The following is a 20734-nucleotide window of genomic DNA, read 5'->3' as shown; positions in this document are numbered from 1 at the left end:
ATTTCCTTTGCAACATCTAAGTAAACTATTACCACTCACAGATTTTATGGCCATAGTGAACTGTTAGTTTTGTGTGTCCTATACAAAATGCAAGACAAAATAACCTCTTGCTACCTGTATCACTGCAGTCATTATTATCACATGCTACTGATATTTCATATGTCATATTTCCTGAAGTACATAATGTCAGCAACTTACTTGCTCTCAGTGAAGAGAACAAAAGAAGACAAGAAGTACAGAACTGGACTGCAATTGGAAGACTGCACAAAATAAATACTAAGATCTAGAAAGCATTCACATTTGACTGAACATACTCAAAATTGATCACAATGTATGAAGTAGCTTTATCATTTGAAATCTGGAACTAAAATTCTGTATTTAAGCAACACCTCATTAGTCACCTTATCTTGACAATTTTCCAGAGTAACATTTCTTACAAATTTGTAGTCAAAGCTAAAGAAACAAAAGATTCACAGAAGGTATTATTTTTAAAATATAGCTCACCTCTGGGTAAAGATTGAACCTTTGTAAGGTGTTAATCACTAAAGGATATTCAGTTAGTCTGTCATTCATAATTGCCCATACTCCATTCCAAAATGATGGTGCCTCAATAATGATCTTGAAGTAGGAATAATAAAGACCCTACAGGAGAGTAGAATTATTATTTACAATTAAAGAGGCCACTTCTGCTTCATGAACTGTCATATACAAGCTTCATTTTTAAACAAACTTTGTAATGTAACACACGAGACAAACTTATTCAAGAGGACTATCCAGTTTCTCAAATCTCTTGTTACTGTCACTGAAACAAGCAATGTGGGTTTCCTTTCATCGTGTTTCACAGCATATCTGGAAATCTATCATTTCATCTGGTATCTCTGCACTAGCATAGCATTTCACAATTCTCAAAAGCAGACAAAAGGTGTATACATATGCAACATTTATTAAATAAATAAATTATTTAGAAAAATGGTTGCATAACAAGACTAAAACTGAAAGCAAGGTATAAGGTACTTGCACATTTAGAAACATACTTTTAAATTATATTTAAAGTGAACTGTGAAGTGACACACTCACAGTGATGAACTACAAGACACATGAACACTCTGCATGTGTAATGCACGTTAGCTGCAAGAGATCAATATATTTACTTATCCAGAACACATTAAAAAAATTTGGGAAGCCCGTGATCAGATTACAGACAGAAGTTTTCCAGCCACTGAAACATAATCTAACCATTTCCGTGCGAAAAGCCATTTCTCTTTCTAGTGTTGACAGGTGAGAAAAATGACGGTCGTTTTCAAATAGAGCTGTTATGTGACACCTGTTAAAAAATAATAATAATTGAAACCCAATAAAGAGGTTTAAAATGTATTAAGTCATAGATACCAAGGAACATTCAATGAAGAAAAGAAGTTTACTTACAAACTGCTATTTTATTTACTCACATATGATAGCAATATTCCCCTCTATTTAGATAATTTTTAACTGAAAAAATACAAACCCATAGAGTATTTAGTAAATTCTATTACGGCATTAGTTATAATACTATAATCCTATATAATACTGTAATGTATTTTAATTTAAGGGCAGACATTTAATGATTAAGCAACAATTTTCTACCTGAAAAGTAGGCTTCACTCTTCTCTGAACAGGTTTAAGAAACCTGTCACATCAGCTTCACAAGAACAGAACTACTCAGCTCACAGACAATTTAGTTTTGAGAGGAAAGATCTAAATATAAATTATCCCACTATCTTGTCTAAAAATAAGTAAAAGTTCTATTTTTATTATTTTAAAATACCATATTACTCTCAAAGAATAAATTTAACCTTACCAATGTAGGACTCCTGCAAAAACAGCTGTAAAGGAAACAAAAGGTGCGAAGTTACTCAAATAAATAACTGAACATGAAATCACGTTCATCGTAGTAATTACAGTACTATTTCACAGATGCACAGAAGGTACTCAAGACTCCAGAGGAAGAGAAGAATAGGAACATCTGAATTAACTTTCATGGTCAGGTCTCTCAAAATCTGAAATTATGCTGTGCTAATCAGCAATAGGCAATGTTTCCACCTATATCCTGCATCACTCAAGTTGGACCACCACCATCTAATGCACATACTACACCTATCAACAACAAAACTGAATTACAAGCATTTTTTTTTAATAAGCACAAATGTTTTTAGCATTTATCACACCTCCTATGACTGTTCACTCAACTCCTGCTCAGATTTTTGCCAACACACAACTCGAGCTAAGGCCTGATGCATGCTACAAGCCGCACTGCTAGGCCAAAGCAAGGGCAAAAAACAGGCAGGACCTGGTGACCAGAGAGGGCTTAAGGTCACTATGCAGCCATTATCACCTGCAGCTTGCTGTCTCCTGCAGCCATAATCCTTGCATATTGATTGTCTGGCAGTGTCCTCAGAAATTGCTAACTCATGGAAACGCTATAGACCAAACTTCCAAGCTAGAAGGTATAAATATGTCAGCTTAGCTAAAAAGTTTTTGAAGCTGCTGGACTGGTGAGGCTTTCATACTTCCCAGTGTGATACAGGGGATGCCTGCACTGTGATGAAAAAGGAAGGATGAACACTCCCACCATCATCTAGGTAATTATCATGCTCACAGGTGCACAGGTTAGAAGCTTCAAGCTGAGTTGTGAATTAGAGAACCTGTGAGTTCAACCCCTCATGCCTTAAGTGATGAGTTAGTAAATTCCCCATGTTAAACTAGTCTCTACAAAGTGGACTGAGCCCTTGTTTGTCATGTTTGTTTTCTTTCCCCATGAGTTCATTAAATAAATTTTAATTTACAAACTACATTTTGGTGTAAATATCAGAAATCCAAAAGGACTGTGACAACCAATGCAAATCTCATTGCAACTATAATTGCTAGAAAAAATAGACTCTGCATGCAGTAATGTTCCATTTGTCCATTTGAAGACTGTCTGCACTGCTGTCACATAAGTACAGAACAAGGGAGGTAATCTGAGGGACAAAGGGAAAAGACAAATGATGATAAAGCAGTAGGTTAACAATCTAGGTCTCTGACCTCTTGAGCATGACAAGATCCATAGAGAGCAGAAACCACTCCATTTTCCTTGGGCAGCATTGACAACATATACAGAGCTCAGCATGGAAGCAAAGCCAGCATAAGTGAGGGATAATGGGCAGGCATTCAGGGGGATCACAGTGCTCCTCCTAGACTGAAGGTGTCTTGGTTGCCCTCTAGGCACACAGTGGCTTTCTGCCACAGAAGGGTCTGGCAGACTAGTTGTCTTCAATCCATGAAAATCTTTATGGTTAATGAAGAGCCCTCTTATTCACATAGTCTATATAGAACAGAGAGAAAGTGGAGAAGATAATCACCTGCCCTGCTTACACCCAGCTGGGGCAAGAAAGGTGCTGAGCACTGTGTCTCTCTCCAGGGTGCTGACCAGCACACAACTCCCCCCATTCCTGGGCACAGCCCTTGCCTCTATGGCAATGTGGAATGGATCAAATTGCTTACACATCAGTAAAACATACAGCAATGCCTGCATATCGATGCAGAAAGTCAGAGAGTTAGTGAATGCACATGTGTTCAGACTGAATTTTACAAGAGTATGGTTGGCTGCTTCTGGAAAGCAGCAGGAATAAGAGAAAGAAAAACACCTTTGCAAAAGCACTAAATTTATGTGGAATGGGAGTGGACTTAATGTACGTTTCATGGCCTAGTATATACATATCCAAACCAGATATTCCTCCAGTCAAGAGCCTGGAAGTGCTGGTGATGGCAGTACTTGTTATCATTGTCACCACAAGGTTCATAAATGTAGTTTGTTGCATTATGATCTAATTTTAAAATTAAAGTTTTGTACATGAAGATCTGCAAGGTGAAGCTGGGCAAGACAGAAATTAAAAATAATTAAAAAAAAAGAAACAAAAATTACCTAACAGGGAAAAAAAATTCTAAACTACCTGCCTGTACCATTTAACATTTAGCTCAAGCTGAACACTTCGCACAGTAGTTGAGGTTAGGCAAGGCTGGATTCCAGTTAGAAAATGAAGACCTCAAACTTTTACTAAAAACCTCACTTTATCACATATACTTTCTGGAAAAAAAAAAAAATCACCAAAGAATTGCTCAGTGTAAGCAGAACTTAACGCCTTCTGAAAGGTTCAGGAGCTGCAGGCTTTTTTTTATGCTAAGGAGATTTACATTAGTTCTCATGGAAAGCTGCAAATTTCTCTTTCAGAAAAGCAGATATTGATCTGACGTGGAATTCCAGGTAAGCACATTAGCTATATCAGCAATGCAGCAAACCATATTCCGTAAGAAAAAAACATTTTGCAGTAATTCTATGGAATGAAATAGAGCAGTCCATATCTTTCTTAGTTATTACTTATTGAGTAATAATTGCACATTGGCACAGGGCATTATTTCATTTCTTAGCAACATTCCTAAGACTCCCAGTAAGATCAGATGCTGAAATACATTCACATATACACATACCACAACTATAAAAAAAAAAAATTAAAAAAAAAATCAATTTTAAGATGGATTATATGTTAGGTAAGAATATACAATAAAGTCAAATGCATATTAGCTACCAATACTGTTCATTATCTCAAATTCACATGGTTCCAAATAAGCCAAATATGCAGTATTTTACTGATGCAAATAAATTATCTTTTAATATGGAAATTACATTTCACTTTCAAACATACCACTTATTTCATCGAGAAAACAATCTCTCTCAATCTTATTCTTCAGTAAATGTTTCATTTAAAGTCAATGCAGGAACAGTAAACACATTCACAGTTATTTTGGAGAATTCCATACACATTTTTACAAAAATTCACAATATGGCTCTATTATAAATACAAAATCAAGACCTTTCATAATCGCCCAGCAATGTAATTACTCACATTTCAAGAGACAATGGTCTTAATTCATGGACTTCCACTGTGAGTACAAATCGGCATTTTTCAACACACTGCATTAATCTTGTTTCTGATTCAAAACATTCAGATCAGCTCTCTTAAATTACCATCCTTTGATCCCATTAATGTCCTTACTGGGGAAAGAATGAAGTAGAGGACCGGAAGGGAACGCTATAGTCTAATGCTACAAACACTTACACAGCTACTATGTACTCGAACTTGCAGGTGCCATTTTCTCACCCAACCTAAGAATCCCTAAAAGCAAAGCACATTATAAGATTTTTGCAGACTAGGGCTATTATGTAAAGTCTGATAGATTTCCTATTTTTGCCTGTGTGCTGTTCTAAGAAAAGCAATATGAATGGCATCTAAAAAGGATTTTAATTCTGGAAATTAAATACTGAAGAATAAAGCCATTCTTTGGCTTTATTTACCAAGAGAACAACAGATGCTGAGATACTGTAATCTAGCAGGATGTGAAGCATACAAGAAACTAATACTTGGCAAATACCCACAAAGTGTTGAGGTAGGAATACAGCAAAACTGGAAACAATGAGGAACCTGCAAGCACAGACTACTTCTGCAACTTAGTCAAGTTGTTCCATTTTGAGATTCTGTTCAATATAAAAAGGACATCTTCAAGAAAAAGGCCTCAAGTCAATCGTCATTTAAAAAAAAACCCAACATAGGAGGGCAAAGTGTAGTATAAGACTATCCTTGAAATTTTTGACAATTTTATTGCTGCATTGGAGGTAATTTGCATAAGAAAAAATTTCACACTCTATAACAAAACCAGTTCCAGCTCTGGGAGCCTGTTTTTAAAACATGGGCCTTAAAGCTTAAGTAAAATGACAACAAAAATTCGAATACCAGTAAAACTAATCAAACCCCACTATTTCATATTTAGTGTATATACATTCTTTGCTACTGCAAATATTGTATGTTATCACATAATTTGCTGTTATGGTCTCACTGCTATTAAAAATGTAAATACCTCCCTGATGTATGTAACTGATTATCTGAGTTTCACAGACAAATTCAAATTCCAGAAATTATAAAGCTCTCTCCCTAATCTGCTCTCAAATTTCAATCAAAGAAAATAATTTTTCAATTTTGACCATCAGTTTAATGTTTCTACGTCATTTAAGTAACTGTGAGTCTAGGAAATGCTGACTAAACAGATGTAAGCAAAGCAATTCAGGAACACTATTCATCAACTAGTTTGTAATCTAAGGGTTATTTCCCTGCTATTCCTTTGCAATGTAATTCATCAAACTGAAGAAACTCCCTTTGGCAACCAGGACTACTGGTGGTGTGATTAATAGTACCAGCATCTTTGGAATACCATCATAGTCTTTTACTATAATACCTTTAAGGGTATATATAACTGTGCATCTTACAAACATGCTACTACTTAACATTTGTTGATTTTAGGAATGCATTTCTTATTTAATTTCACAAACACTTTAGGTGTTTTTTTGAAGACTTTGGCCATTGGTCATTTCATTATTTACTCAAAAATATTCCCAAATAACATCTGAACTTACATCCCCCTACAACTGTATGTTCTTCCATCCATAATTCTTCCCAAGCAAGCTGTTTTGAATAAATTACTCAATAAGAATTGCTGGGTTTTTTTCTCCCCCTAGAAATTAATGACTGAATAGGAAAGATCCATAAATATCTGGAATTCTTTTTCCTACAAATGTTGTGATACCACATCAACTGCTACAGTAACAGCTTTACAAAAGTTACCAGGCAGGAAGTTATTTCCTGCCCATTTTCAACATAAGCTATGTTTTTGTGTTTTTCCAAGCTGTATTTACAAATGCATTTTGACAGTTTACAATTCCGGAGAAAGAAAGGTAAAAAGAAGAGCATTTACGCCCGAATATATTTCTTCTACTTACCCAGAAGAAATGTGAGCCATATCTTGCTATCAGCTTTTATGATGAAGGTCTTTTTGTCGACAACAAACACTGCCAAAAGAACACAAGTACCTTAAGAACAGCCCCTGCAAAAGGAACTCTGTACTTTGCAACATCAGTTTTAAGTAAAAATCTTGACTAGAGTTCAAAAATGCTGAAATTTCATACAGAGTTCATAATCACACATAAAAGCTTTAAACAGCACAGATAGACTATTCAGGTGACTATACAAATCATTAAGTTTCTTATTTCTGAAAGAATATCTACAAAATAGCTTGTCAAAGGAGGATTTCTACACAGGTATGTTACGGACGAATTTGTTCAAACAGGAAGTCAAGACTTTTAAAGTACACACAACCCTCCACGCTTTCAGCACAGCGTTATCAAGAAACAAGCTGGTCATGCCAGCACTATGAACTGCGCTAGTCAACACCACCAGAGGGACTGTTTTAACAAGAGTTAGTTGCACAAACAGCACGTTTCCCCACTTCTCCCCCAAAGGATGCTGAAGTGGTAAAATAACTCTCTTCCTTCCCCTTGCCCCTGGTTCTCGCCGATCCCTGTGTGGTTCTTTGTCAGCTTTTCTCTCTTTTTACCCGCCACCGGGTTGTGAGGGGGCTGGAGGACGGGCCCGGGCAGGGCGGGAGCGCGACCGGCCCCTGTCCCGGGCAGTGCCAGACACCGCCCTCCCGCCTCCCTCCCTCCCTCCAGCCGGGAGACCAGCGGGGTGCCCGCTTCCTGCCCGCCACCCCCGGACCGCTGCTTCCCGAGGAAGGACGTCCCGGCGCTCCCTTCCCCGGGAACAGCCACCGCGTACCACGGGGGCTCGCCTGCCGTGCCGGGACACCCGGAAAGAGGGGCTGGAAGCGACACCCAGTCCCAGCGCGCTCCCCCCGGGCGGAAGGGCTGCCCCCCATCCTGGCAGGGGCATAGGGAGCGGGGAGGGGGGCAGGGTTCGGGGTAGCAGCCTCACCTCGGAGCTGCTCTCCGAAGACGCGCAGGAGCCTCAGGGGCCCGCGGCGTTGGGGGAGCGGGACCTGCTGGGCCGCGGGCCCCTCCCGGCAGGATCCCCGAGGGTCGCCCCGGGCTCCACGCCGGCCGCCGCCTCCCTTCCGCATGGTGCGGGCCCCGCCGGAGAGCTGCTGCCTGCCCGGCGAGTGCGGCCGGCGGCCGCGGCTGGGGCTGGCGCCTGGCGACTGCTGCTGCTGCCCGGGCTTGAGCGGCGGCGACTCTTTGTTCCTGCCTCGGCTCGGGACGACCATCTCCGCATAGTCCCCGCCGGGGCCGGGGCGCCGCGCCGGAGGGGAGGGGAGCCGAGCCGATGAGGGCGGTGCTCGGCGAGGAGCTTCCCCCACCCCCTGGCAGGGCCCGGAGGCCACGGGGCGGAGCCGCAGCCGGCGGCTCGTAGTACCGGGGCGAGGGGGCGGCCGATCCGTGCTCCGCCGCCGCCCGCTCCGCCCGGCTGGGCACGTGGGGGAGGGGGCGGCGCTGCCGGCGGGGCGGGGAGCGGCCCCCGCGCCCCCCGCTCCGCCCCGCCGCTCACGGACGCACCGCCCCCTCAGCCCGGCGGGGAGGAGGAGCGGGAGGACGAGGAGGCGGGAGTGAAGCGCTTTTCGCTCACTCCCTCCCTCTCTTGCCGGAGGGGCGGGGGAGGTTTTCCCGCCGGTCGCCGAGCGGGCGGGGCTGCCGCCACCCTCACGCAGCTGTGGTCTCTTGCCCCTGGTGTTTCCCTTGGTTGCCCTTCCCGTTCCTGGGCCGTTCAGCTTCGTAAGCGTTGTCTCGGTTAAACCGAGACCACCCCAGAAGAGCCCTTCCCCCCGCCCAAATTGCCAAAATTTTTAATGCCAGGAGGTAACCCGGCTGTGTTTTTTATTGCCATGTCCTAGGGGCTTCCCCGCCACAGAAGACACCCTTCTTTCCTCCTCTTGCACCTCCTCGTTATGGAATTTAAACGTGGGTTTGCCTTACCATGTGCCAGCGATGTGGCCTCTCAGCCCAGGAGCACCAGGCAGCTCCAGCCCAAACCTTGCTTTGGGTTCAGAGGTTAAAAGGCCTTATTGTGCACAAGTTCTGCATAACGCGGACCCTTGAGGTATTGTTTTATGACTTTTCCAGAGCAGTTCTCCTCAGGAACTTCTCAGCAGCAACCACTGTAGCTCCTACTGTAACAGCTGGAATTACTGTTCTTTTGAAGAGTGTTGAATATACAGCACAACTGTCAAACAAGACCCAGCTGCAGAAAACTGTCATTCCTCCTCCTACCAGTGCTTTAGCACAGAGCAGTGCTTAGGCAGCAGCTCATCCGATAGGGATACATTAATTTAATTACCACTTTTTGATAGTGTTGATTAAGTATAGCAGAATATAACATCTTCAGTAACTACAACCTCTCCAAGCAGATCCATTTCATTCTTTCCTCCCTAACATCTTCTTTTTGTCCCTTGGAAGTCCTTTCTTGATCGTACCTATTCCTTGCCTCCTAGGTGCTCATCATTGCTGTCTTCAGGCTTTTCTTTATCCCTCTGCTCTCTTTGTTTCTCTGTTTGGTTCTGCTCTCAAGTTTCCTACGTTTGAAACTCTCTGCTTCTTTTTCCTGGCTTTTCCATATTTTTCCTCTGTCATAACAGATGTAGGTCTCTTTCTAAAATGTTTACCACCTCTTTCTTTTCATCTCTTTTTCCTAATTATTTTTATGAATCCTAGCCTGTGAAACGCATGGTTTGAGCCTTATGTGGCAAATACTGTACTAAGATAATATTTAAAAAATTGTTCAATAATATATATACTTTTATAGCTACCGAGGTAACGAATGTGTAAGGACAGGATGGCTTTTGTGTCTTTGTGGTAGTAGGAAGGCTGTTTACACCACAATAAGGGTGTAAAGATACAAACCTGTAAAGGTACTAAACAAATGCCTGTGGGGCTGACAGAGGGCCTGTGTGTCTCTTGGCTCCACATTTCTTTCCTTGCTGAGGGAAAATAGCCCTTCACTAGCTCTTTTGGGGAGATAATTGCGAAGGGCATGTCTTACATTGATCTCAAAAGGTGAGCAAGGAAGAAATAGTATTTTTCATATAAAACAGCCAGTCTCCTGAGTACCTAGGCCCTTCTTCCAGTGTGAATTACATGTACCAGTTTCGTATTGCAAGAAACATTTATCTGTGCTTATTAAAGGGAAGACACTTCAAGTGTTTGAAGAATACATGCTATTTTTCCCACCTGCTTTTCAAGAGAAAAAGTTACACAATCTGCTCTGGTTTATATTTGATTTTAATCAAGTAACCTTGCTGTAAATTTAGTAACCAAAGGAGTCTATTGTTACTGTCTGAGTGATTGAAGGGTACAGGCTCCAGATAGAGTTTTTAATGTAACCGACATAGAAAAAGAGTAGTATGATATGTTCTGCTGATTTTTAGCTCCTGAGACCTATTTTCAAATTTTGCCAAAACCAGTAGAGTCATGGAACACTTAGAAACTTGAAGGGTTGATATTATTAAGGTTCAAATAATCGCTGTGGGATGGCTCAACCATTGAGGTTAACTGGGCCTGCTCCAGCCTTCAGCAAACCAATTACCTTCAGGCTGTTTTCTTTTATTAAAGCTCTTCAGGCAATTTATTTCAAAAGGTACCACCCACAGAATCTGATTACAAAGGCACGTACTACTAAACAACTCTAAAGGTTTTAAAAGTTACTATAAGTATGGAAAAATAGAACATGACATTCTTAAATGTAAAGGTGCCCATATTCAGCAACTATGAAATGCTATAGAACACCATCAACACTACTTCAAAAGAGCTGCAGTAGAACAGTACACCTCTAAAAATAAAATTACACGTTTCAGTCTGTAAGACACAAGTAGTAAGAAATAAACCTTGGGTTTATATCATCACAGGAATTGCATATTTTTTCCAGAAGTGCTATGTTTAATACCTAACATCACGTTTCAGACAGAGTAGCTCATTACTAATCCTGCACATCACAGCGAAAGGAGTAATTCCAATAAATCAGCACAGACCTTACTGTTTATAACAAGAAGGAAGAGGAAGAAGGAAATATATCTCTGAAAATAAATTTAATTTCTCTTAACTCTCAAGGATGTTGAAGGATATATGTTAAGTCCATAGGAGAGACATCATCTTAATCAGTTTATCTTAACTCCTTTTGTCCAGGGAGTGCAAAATCCGTAAGCCGTTGCTTCACAGTTTTCTACTGTCCCAGGACAAGGCACATCCTGGAACACAACATTCCTCTTTCTGCTAGGTCTTCTCTATCTCTTTGCTCGCACATTTTCCATAATCACTGGATTGTCTCTTCATATTTCCAAATCACTCTGATAGGTATCAGCAACCTTAGTTGGATAGTGATTGTGGCACACTGTCAGTGACGATAACTCACAGTCCTCAGGAATGAGACCCTGCAAGTGAAACACACTGGCCTTGGCAGTTCCTATATATTCTCTAACATTATTCATTCCTCAGGACACTGGACAGGCACACCTCATTATCAAATAGTCCAGAGCTTGCTTTCTTTTCTTCCACTCGTTCTCATCTTCTGTACTGTTTCTTGGCACCAGTTCTCTCTCTTCCTCTTGCCTCAAATGAGACCTTTACAGTTTATTACCAATACTAACCCCTTCTCTCTCCCAAGGAGATCCGAATAAGAGTGCCTGTAGAGATTCCTTTTTTCAGTCTATAATGATGTTTCTTGTACTTCTCTGCTTTGTTCCAGCGGCACAGCCTCAGAGCATATTCTGCAGATTTTTCTGACAAAGCTGCCATTGCCACCTACCATGGGGCTTTGCTTCTGTGAAGTTTGTGTTGATCCCACACACTTTCACACATTCAGCAGCAGACTTAATAATAGCAGGACTGCATTGTAGCAAGTTAGGGAACTTCAGGCTCTTTTTCTCTGGTTTATTTAATCCAAGGTCAGCATGTTTCGGAAAGTATGTCGCTTCACCAAACAGTTCTGTGGCTGCTGCATGGTTAGATGTGCTCAACCTAGCATTAAACTAGTAATTTTGAGTGCTGACAGCAACAGAGCTGCAGCAATGTGGAGCTCAGAGCCCCAGGTAAGTAGCTGGGAAGTTAGAGGGTTTTGAGCTCCGCACCATATGGCCATATCTGACTTAACTCATTATTAATACTGATTGAGCTTCAGTCAAAGCCGAGCAGACAAATTCTTACTTACAGAAAGAACTTTATGAGAACAGAAATAGTTGGGACCTTTTCTTGTGAAGACCAAGCTGAATAGAAGTCCAGAAGGCAAAGAAATCTCTTAAGGCAGAAGTAAAAATGCAGAATTGCCCTTGGAGGAATCTGGCAGAAAAAAAACCCAGTGGAATGCAGTGGCAAACTATTATAGTGTGTACCTTGTCCTATTTAACAGCATTGTTGGACCAGTTCACTTGCTGCAGGATATCACTATTCCCCTTGGAGTCAACCCCTTTAAACATACATTGCCTACATCCTGAAGAGGGAAAAATATGCTTCTGGTGAGTTATTGATACAGCAATCTGATCTCTACTTGCACATCTGTGTTCATATGAATCTTCTCTTACTTTTATAGTTGCAGTTGCATTTTAACTATATATATGAAAAACTATATAGAACTGGAACATCTGTGTCTGTATGGCTAACTGCTCAAGCAAGCAAAAATTTGTTTCTACTAGAAACAAATAAGAACAATTTACCCAGCTTGCCTACCCTGGCAAAAAGAACGACAAAAAAAAATCACATGTTTACAAGGAGAGGTCCTGAAGGCCCTTCTTTCTTTGACAAAGAAATTACTTCCTTCATTTCTATGACAGTGATTGTAAATCTCAGAGTTCCTGCTACCAGAATAACACTGAAGAACATTGGTGAGTCACAAAACCTAATTAGTCTCCACCAGACTTTTTCAGATTTCTTGGCTTTCAGTTTCCAGTACCATATATTCATGCTACCTTAAATGCTTCCCTGCAGCTCTGAAAAAATAATAACTAAAGAAAAAAGGACAATAGATACTATGACTAGCAGGAAAAAAATTTAGGCTACACTGGGAACCTTCTAGGATTAACATATCTCCAGTTACCCTTCTTTCCTTGCTGTAGACAGAATGATGAAAGCAGCACAGCCATTCACTTGTCCTATTGAGCAGCTGATTTGTGAGATTTGCCAATGCCCCCTCCTAAAGCATGGAGTGTGATCATTTCCTCCCAACTGAGGCCTGGAATGTTTCTGTAATTCTTCACTGTCCTGAGGACTTTTAACTCCTCTGCATAACATAATCTCCTTACAGCTTTCAAAATGAAGATCTCTTGCGGTACACTCCACATTCTCATCGTGTGGCATTTGGCCACTGTGAGTAGTCATGCTAATTTGGCATAGATGCCATGATTCACAGCCACAGCAACTGCATCTCATTATGCTTTTCTTTGCAGGAGAAAATTGTAGAGTAAGTTATCTGAGGACTCCAGAACTCACTGTTACAAGCAGAAGTGATGGATCCAGTTCCCCCTAACTTGATTTACTAGCCACTGTGGTTTTACTTAATGTTTTATGGAGTCAGTGTTTATCTGTTGTGTCTCTGAGTAGCAGTCCTGCAGTGACAAGCAGGAGCTAAGTGATAACAACAGAACAGGACCATATGAACATGGACTGAGTTACTTCTCATGGCAGACAAAATCTCTGTGAGACTGAGAATATGGACACCATTTATAGTGGAAATATGGGAGGACCAGCAATGGACTTAGAATAGAAAGAGGAGAAAAGCAATGACCTGGAAGTGCTCACAGATTAGCTTTTCAGTGAACAACTGGCAGAGCAACCAGATGTGAGAAACAGTAGGGCTCTTGAAATATGTTGCCATATCAAAGTCAATAAATCTACACTGATGGAGATGTACTGGCAAATCTGTTTTGACAAGAGTGAGAGAAGCTTGCGGACCACTGTGAAATACAAACAACTATATCAGAAACAGCAGCAGTCTAAGCTTGCCTGTTCAGATGTTAACAAGTTTATTTCTGTTTCACACTTTGCTTAACCTGACACACATTTCGGTGGGGATTTCAGTATGTGCTATGCTGCCCTGGTTAGTGAAGGTAGAGAACAGGCAAATTAAAACCGCAGTAGAAAGTACCTCTGGCAAATTAAGCAAAATGGCAGACCAGACTGAAGGCAAGATAATCCTACACAGTGAACACCCCTTAAATGACAAACAAAGCTGTGGCTTGGAAATGCTGTTTGCTGCTTTTATACAACTGAGAAAAGGTGAATTCTTTCTGACTAACATGGTCACTTCAAGGGCTGCAGGGCGTCCTTTCTTGATAAATCTTGTCTTTTTGCTAGGTACCTTATCAAGAGAAGAAAAAAAGTTGCTGATGCTACAAACCCTTTAATTTATACCCATACAAAATTAAAATAGGACATTGTCCTTGTTGGTGACTTGCAGCAGCAGTTACATCTTCTCATCTTCTTCCTCACCTTTTCAATTTTTGATAATCTGTCTCAAAGCACGATCCTGAATACTTTTGTGCTTTCATGATACATTCCTAAACCTTGTTAACAATAGCACTCAAATCGAGCTTTAAAGATTGTCTTCCCTAAACATAAAGATGTACCACAGTGTCAAGGAACTTGACAGAATTCATCCCTTTCTTTCAATTTTCCAAGTGAGTATTTGTAGGCATCATGGCTTTCCACTACCTATCATTGTGTCGTCCCCCCCTTACTTCTTCACATTGCCTCTCTAGTCTCCTGAACTACTATGAAACAAATAGAGCACATTTTCAGTTAGAATACGGCATTTGTCTGTGTTCTATTAACTGTGCTCACAAACAGGTACGACTAAAGCCCAGTTTGAAGCTTATTTTTGAGGTCACAGTGCCCTCTACTGTCCAAGGCATCCTCTTTACTTCTGCATCACAGTTAAAAACAATAGTATGCCAAGTGTTTATATACTTTTTCCTCCCCCGGAATTAACACATTCATTTCTTTTTCAATATGCACTTTCATCTAGACTAGCAGGCTAAGTCTGGGTTGTTTGATTGATTAAACAGGCCATTGTCATTTCTTGCTGACTCTAATGCTGCTTTGTCAGAGTTGCTGATAATTTAAATTAAGCCACTGATCTATGCAGAGCTTGAATCACACCTGAATTGTAAATGTTGAGTAATTCTACATGAGGAAGTGCTTTGACATGCATGCAAAGTAAGAAGAATCAGGCCTGTGTTTCAAGTACAAATTGTAAATCCATCTGCCACAGATTTGTATTGCTCCAGGTGATCATTCTGATTCTGCAGATACAAATCACCTATAAGGATACAGAGATGTCCTTTACAAACTCCTCTTCTGTTTGTGTTTGCCTTCACCATCTCTCTTCATGAATGGTGTGTGGTACTTTAGGTAGTTTCACTTCCCTGTGAGTGTTGCCTGAAGCACCACAGACTGTCCTGCAAGGGAGCCTGGGACCATCTCTGCCCTCACACCAACAACCCATTGCTCACAGGTAACCACAGATCCTTCGTGACACTCCCTCTCTCACCCTAAAAGCCCCATTAACCTTTACACAAGATGTGGGCTGCACTGTCCACCCCATCCCTACCACTAGGAAATCCTCCTTTCTTTTGATCTTAGCAAAGAGAATTCAAATCAAAAGAAGTATCTATAGCTAACAAAAATCCCTAGCCTAGCCCACTTCTCAAGAAGTGTGCAGCAGGTAGCACTGAAGGGGTTATGGGAGGAGGAGGGGAAGCACTTCCTTCTTAAATGTAGTTTGATGCCTTTTTTTTTTTTTTTAAGCTTGTCAGAACAACTCATTACACTCAGAGAGCAGCAGTTGACTTACTGTTTCACAAGGCAGGTGCAACCACTCCAGCTCCTCGAGGTGCTACAACTTGTTTCCCAGTAGGGGGTTTTGTAGCATGATTCCCCATAGCATGACACGTAGGAGTTCAGAGGATTTACCTTCTGGAGAGATTACATCAGTGATATATATCAATGTACATATTGATTGTGGACTGAAGCCTGAATATAGGACAGCATTTATTTTCTCATGTTAGCCTGATAGCAAAATGAGAATTCACTAAACAATGCACTTTCAAGTGTACACATACAAGTGTATGTGTTTCCATGCATGTATATATAAAAAGCATCTATAAAATACTAAAAAACAAACTGCACTGCTGGGCATGGAAGGCATATTTCAAAAGACATACTTGTCTTTAGCCATTTCCCCCATGCAACTGTCACATCACAAATTACAGAGAATTTCACTGATAATGAGCAGAGCTGACATTCCAGAATGAGCCCCAGGGCTACACTGCAAGGAAACTGTGGCCCACTAGTAAACCTGGGTTTTGCTGAAGAAATACTTCATGGAACAGATGCTTTTAAAATTGCCACTTAATGGAAGCATAAGAGAGTGTCAAAGAGCAGAATGCAGAATCAGAAAAAGGTGATAAAGTTTTAAAAAGTATTTTCTCTTTAGAGAAATCTTTCCCATCTGTTGATGTGTTACTTGGAAAAATTCTATCTGCTTTTCAAACAGAAAGGGAATCATTGCCTACTAACAACTCACAAGCTACCTGTACCATGTTTAAAGTAATTTCCTGTTAGCATACCATATGCATATGTAGAATTGTGTTTTGCAAGCAGCACAGAGCCTCCATGTTTCAGCTGTCATTATAAGCCTTATTGCCAGCATTATTAGAAAAACCGCAGAGGAAAGAATGCAAAATAAATTATGATAGTCTTACTTTACAGTAAACTGATAAAAAATCTCTTACATTAGAATGAAATCAGTCAACAGTGTTGTAGTTCTAGGAAAACAAAATGTTACATTGGAGTATGTGAAAAATAGTTTCATATCTCACTCCTGAAGTCATCTATTAACTCCAGTTAGTACTGGTGAGATCTCAGTTAAAGGAATGTGTCTAGTTATGAACACTGCACCTTGGAAAAGATATGGACCCACTGAAGGATAAGGAGTTTTCCCAATCTCCTTTACCCCTTACTGTCATTCTTATTTTACATCAGCAATGGTAGTTGCAAAGCAGATTTCCACCTTCATGAAGCACATAAATACAGCAGAAAACCCCCTTGAAGTCTACACAAGGAGATTGTGAAAAATATCCTGGAGAAGAGTAATCAGAGAGAATGCAATATCAGTTTTCAAATAGGCGAAAGGTTGCTACAAGAAGAGACAGAAGCACTGGATAAGTAGTGAAGGGCTAAAATTTCAGTCTTGGTCAAGTTAGACATTAGGACCAATTTCTAAGGAAAGAATAGTTAAGCATCAGAAACTTTAAAGGACCTGTGGAATCTCCATTGTTGGGGCTTCTTAAAAGGAAATAAGATAAACATCTTTCAGAGGTGGTTTAATTATAAACTGATCTTGGCTTGAGCCAAGGAGATGATCTTTGACGATCCCTTCCTGCCCTACTTTTTATTATTATATACCAGCTAATCCCTCAATGAGTATTTATGAAAAAATTTCATCCCAAGTATATCCTGACCCAGCTTTGAGCTGGAGACCACCCAGCTCCTCATATGCCAAAGAAAATGCAATTATTACCCTGATATGCCATACTCTGGTTGTTTATCATGAAGGTTTTATGTAACTTGGAGATGATCAGTCTCTACAATGAAATACGTCGGCAACACCTTCAGATTTTGACCACACCTGAAAAATCAAAGAGAAACCAAACAAGAAAAGAGAAAGAACTCTGAAAACAAAAGAGCAAGGGCATACCTGTATTATTTACTTGGGGTTTTCTTTTGATGTGGGAGAGCAAAATAAAAAGGAGGAAACACTGAGTGTGTAGTTAAAAACTAGCTTGGGTCTTAAAGAGGCACACAGGTTTCACTAATGGATCTACACAGATCTACTTTGTAAGTACAATGGATGATCTAAAACGAGAGATAAACAAGGAAGGAAGGGAGTTGTGACAATAACTGATTAATAGCATTGAGAACAGAGTCTGTGTATGTGGAATGAAAATGAAGAGGGACAGGCAATAAATGAAGAAGAAAATGAAAAGTCAGAGGACAAAGAAGAAAAGAGGGAGGAAAAGTCATATTGTAGAATAGCCTTAAATGTGCAAGTGCAACAGAGGCCTAACTCCAAGAGAGATTCCGCTGTTTTCAGTGTTCCTTACGTTTTTAAAGGAGTGCTATGGGTAGAAAGGAAATACCTAAGTGCTAGAGTGAGTTTTAGCCCCAGAACCTGGATCTCCTGACCTGCTACTTATAGTAGTTCAGAGACCCCAAGACCTCACACTCTCAGAGATGTGTAAAAGCTCAGTCAGTCATAGTTAAATTTTGCATGTAATTCAAGAAATTGAGAAGACATCCTTCTATGTACCTCCTCTACCCCAGGATACAATAAATATTGCTTTCTCAAAGAATCATATTTACTCTATTGCCCATGTTCAAGAATGGGTCTCACTGTCTCTTACTTGATAGATTTTTGCTGCTGTCTTCTTTTGAACTGACTTGAGGTCTCTTCCTCCTCAGGATTTCCACAGGTGAGTCCCAGAGGTCTTATGGGGAACATGTTTATGGTCCTCCCTCCACATTGTCACTACTACCTGAAATAGAATCATATTCATCTTGCCATCAGCCAGGACTCCCAGGTTCCTTTCTGCAGCACTGCTCTCCAGCCTCTTGTTCCTTAATCTATACACACAACCAGGTTTACCCTGTCCCAGGTGCAGAATCTGGCACTTGCCCATGTTAAACTTCATAGAAGAACATAGAAGAACTGCACTCCTTGAGCATGAAGGAAAGTTAAAGCAGGCAAAGGAGTTCACACCTACAGACACCTTACAAGAAGAAAGATTGCAACTACACCTTCAAGTTTTTATCACATTTCTCTTGTTGCAAACTTTACCTCAATAAATACTGTCAGGTTTCTGTCCTATCTCTGCTTTACTCTCCAGAGTTGCCCTATCCTTGTGGTACAGTCTCTGTAATTTTAGCACTAATGGAATCTTCTTTTCTGTGGTTTAGCTCTCCTATTTCTAAAAAACTCCCCAAATATGGCTTGGAAGAAGAAGGAATTCAAACTCAAGACTGGTCATATATCTTTACTCCCCGGAGTTGGTAGGGCTATGGCAGACACACGCTCTGGACTTCAGCATTTCCATTAAAAACATATTTATTCCCATTTCACTAGGGAGTTCAGCTGAGACAACCCGATCCTTTCTCAGAGACTGATTCATCCATTTCAGGGAGTGAATCCCTTTCTTTCATTGTGTCCACTTGAATATAAAATCAAAAATCATGAAGATTAAAGAGGAAAATAAGTCCTTAAGCTCATGATTTTTACTCAGTTACCTAAAGAAATGTCTCTGTATATATTATTTATCTTTGTCTAATTATATCAAATGATTCTTTACAGTTTAGCCAATTTCAACTTCATTCAACATCACACTTTAAAATAGTAGGGTGTGTTTTTGTATTTGGATGGCTTCTGTATCAGTAACAGTTTAGATCAATGCAATTTGTGGAAGGAAAACAGGACAAAATGTTGAGACCACTGCAAGAGAATAAATCACAAGGTCTCTTTATAGCTCACCATCGCCATGCTTTCTGAGACTCAAAGTGAAGGGCTACAAACATGAAAATGATTGCCACCAAAGAAAATACATGCATCTTTATGCAAACATTCAATCTACATAGTTTTGCCCTGAGTAAGGTGTTAGGTGTGGCACACTTACCCAGTTCAGCAGCAGCAAGTCCTGAACAACTATTCAGTTACACAACACTGGTGTGGAAAGAAAGCTCTAAGTGGGTGCAGACATCTGCTTTAATCCTTGCAAGGCTTCCTGAGCTTTATAAATTGCCTTTTGTGTCAATGAAAATCAGACTGTGTATTTTCTGCCTGGTATGGTGTTGAGTACATGTTCCAAAAGTATTTGAAGATTACTTCTTTGTTAAGGCACAGACTGATAGACTTGTTTTGTCTACCTGGAAGAAATTAGAAGTAGTGCATACAAGCTAACTCTTTTCTCTTGTTCAGATTCATTTATTGCAGACAACACTAATATTTGCTGAAACTAATAGAGTAAAAAAAATATATATCTTACCATCCATAATCCAAAAAGACATTACAGTTTATGACTTTCTGGATGCCATCCAACCAGTAAGTAGACAACAACCAAACAAAACTACTGAGATAAAAACAAACCAGAGAAAATCCTAATCAATTTAAGGAACATAAATAGATAGCTGATGCAGGCCAGCACCCTTTCAATCACCATGTGGATTTTGCACCTGAGGACCTGGTAGAAAATCAGGGAAAATATACTGGAGGCAGACTGTAGGTTAGGCATTGGGGGGGAGGAAGGGGGAAAGGATATTACTGCCTGAAAAACATTTGAAGCAGTACAGTGAAACTGTGCAGCAGTGGCAGAGTAGGTCCCTGTAAAAAGAACTGAGCTACCACTGTGTTACAGGGACTTGAGGTCAGAGGAGGGAGGCCAGTGGGAACAGGGGGAGTTTAAGGAACACCAGAGGTGGCATCTGTGGCGCGTGGAAAATATTGGATACACAACTCCTTCTCTGTTTCCTCCTTCGGACTTCCCTTTCTCGGCTCACTCTCCCAGCTCCGTTCGCCTCCCCGAAGAGGCGGATGCCGAGCCCCCCTGTCCCCGCTCTGCCGGGGCCGCGGCGGGCAGGCAGGGCCGGGAGGGCCCGGGCGGCCCGGCCGCCGCCACCAGCAGAGGGCACAGAGCGCCCGGGAAAGGCTCGGCCGCGGCCCCCGCTTGGACAGCGGCATTCCTCCCTGCCAGGTGGCGTTTGTCTCATGGCTGCATCCACTTACGGGAGGGACGGGTCAGAAGGTATCCCAAGGACCATTAGTTTTCAGTTAGGCAAAGGTGGGAGCTG

The 20734-nt window shown here is 40.9% G+C and overlaps 1 protein-coding gene and 1 long non-coding RNA gene across 2 annotated transcripts in view; both read right to left on the bottom strand.

Moving 5' to 3' along the window:
• DPY19L1 (dpy-19 like C-mannosyltransferase 1) overlaps positions 1–8124 on the bottom strand; it is a 44364-nt gene extending 36240 nt beyond the window's left edge. Inside the window, exons 1-5 of the mRNA XM_027665021.1 lie at positions 7836–8124; positions 6845–6913; positions 1838–1862; positions 1237–1324; positions 505–642 (exon numbers count right to left, since the gene is read on the bottom strand). Coding sequence (XP_027520822.1) covers positions 505–642; positions 1237–1324; positions 1838–1862; positions 6845–6913; positions 7836–8124 — 609 coding nt within the window. The remainder of the gene's footprint in view (positions 1–504; positions 643–1236; positions 1325–1837; positions 1863–6844; positions 6914–7835) is intronic.
• A 1995-nt stretch (positions 8125–10119) lies between these two features.
• LOC113957471 lies at positions 10120–20528 on the bottom strand. The gene is made up of 5 exons (XR_003531166.1): positions 20357–20528; positions 19564–19813; positions 17418–18432; positions 15690–15811; positions 10120–12181 (listed from the first exon to the last, which is right to left on the bottom strand). It is a non-coding gene; the product is annotated as an uncharacterized LOC113957471 (long non-coding RNA).
• Between the last annotated feature and the right edge of the window lie 206 nt (positions 20529–20734).

Source organism: Corapipo altera, unplaced genomic scaffold, assembly GCF_003945725.1.
Source record: "Corapipo altera isolate COAL_440 unplaced genomic scaffold, ASM394572v1 89, whole genome shotgun sequence".
Classification (NCBI taxonomy): Eukaryota; Metazoa; Chordata; class Aves; order Passeriformes; family Pipridae; genus Corapipo; species Corapipo altera.
This window is presented reverse-complemented; position numbering and strand designations above follow the sequence as displayed.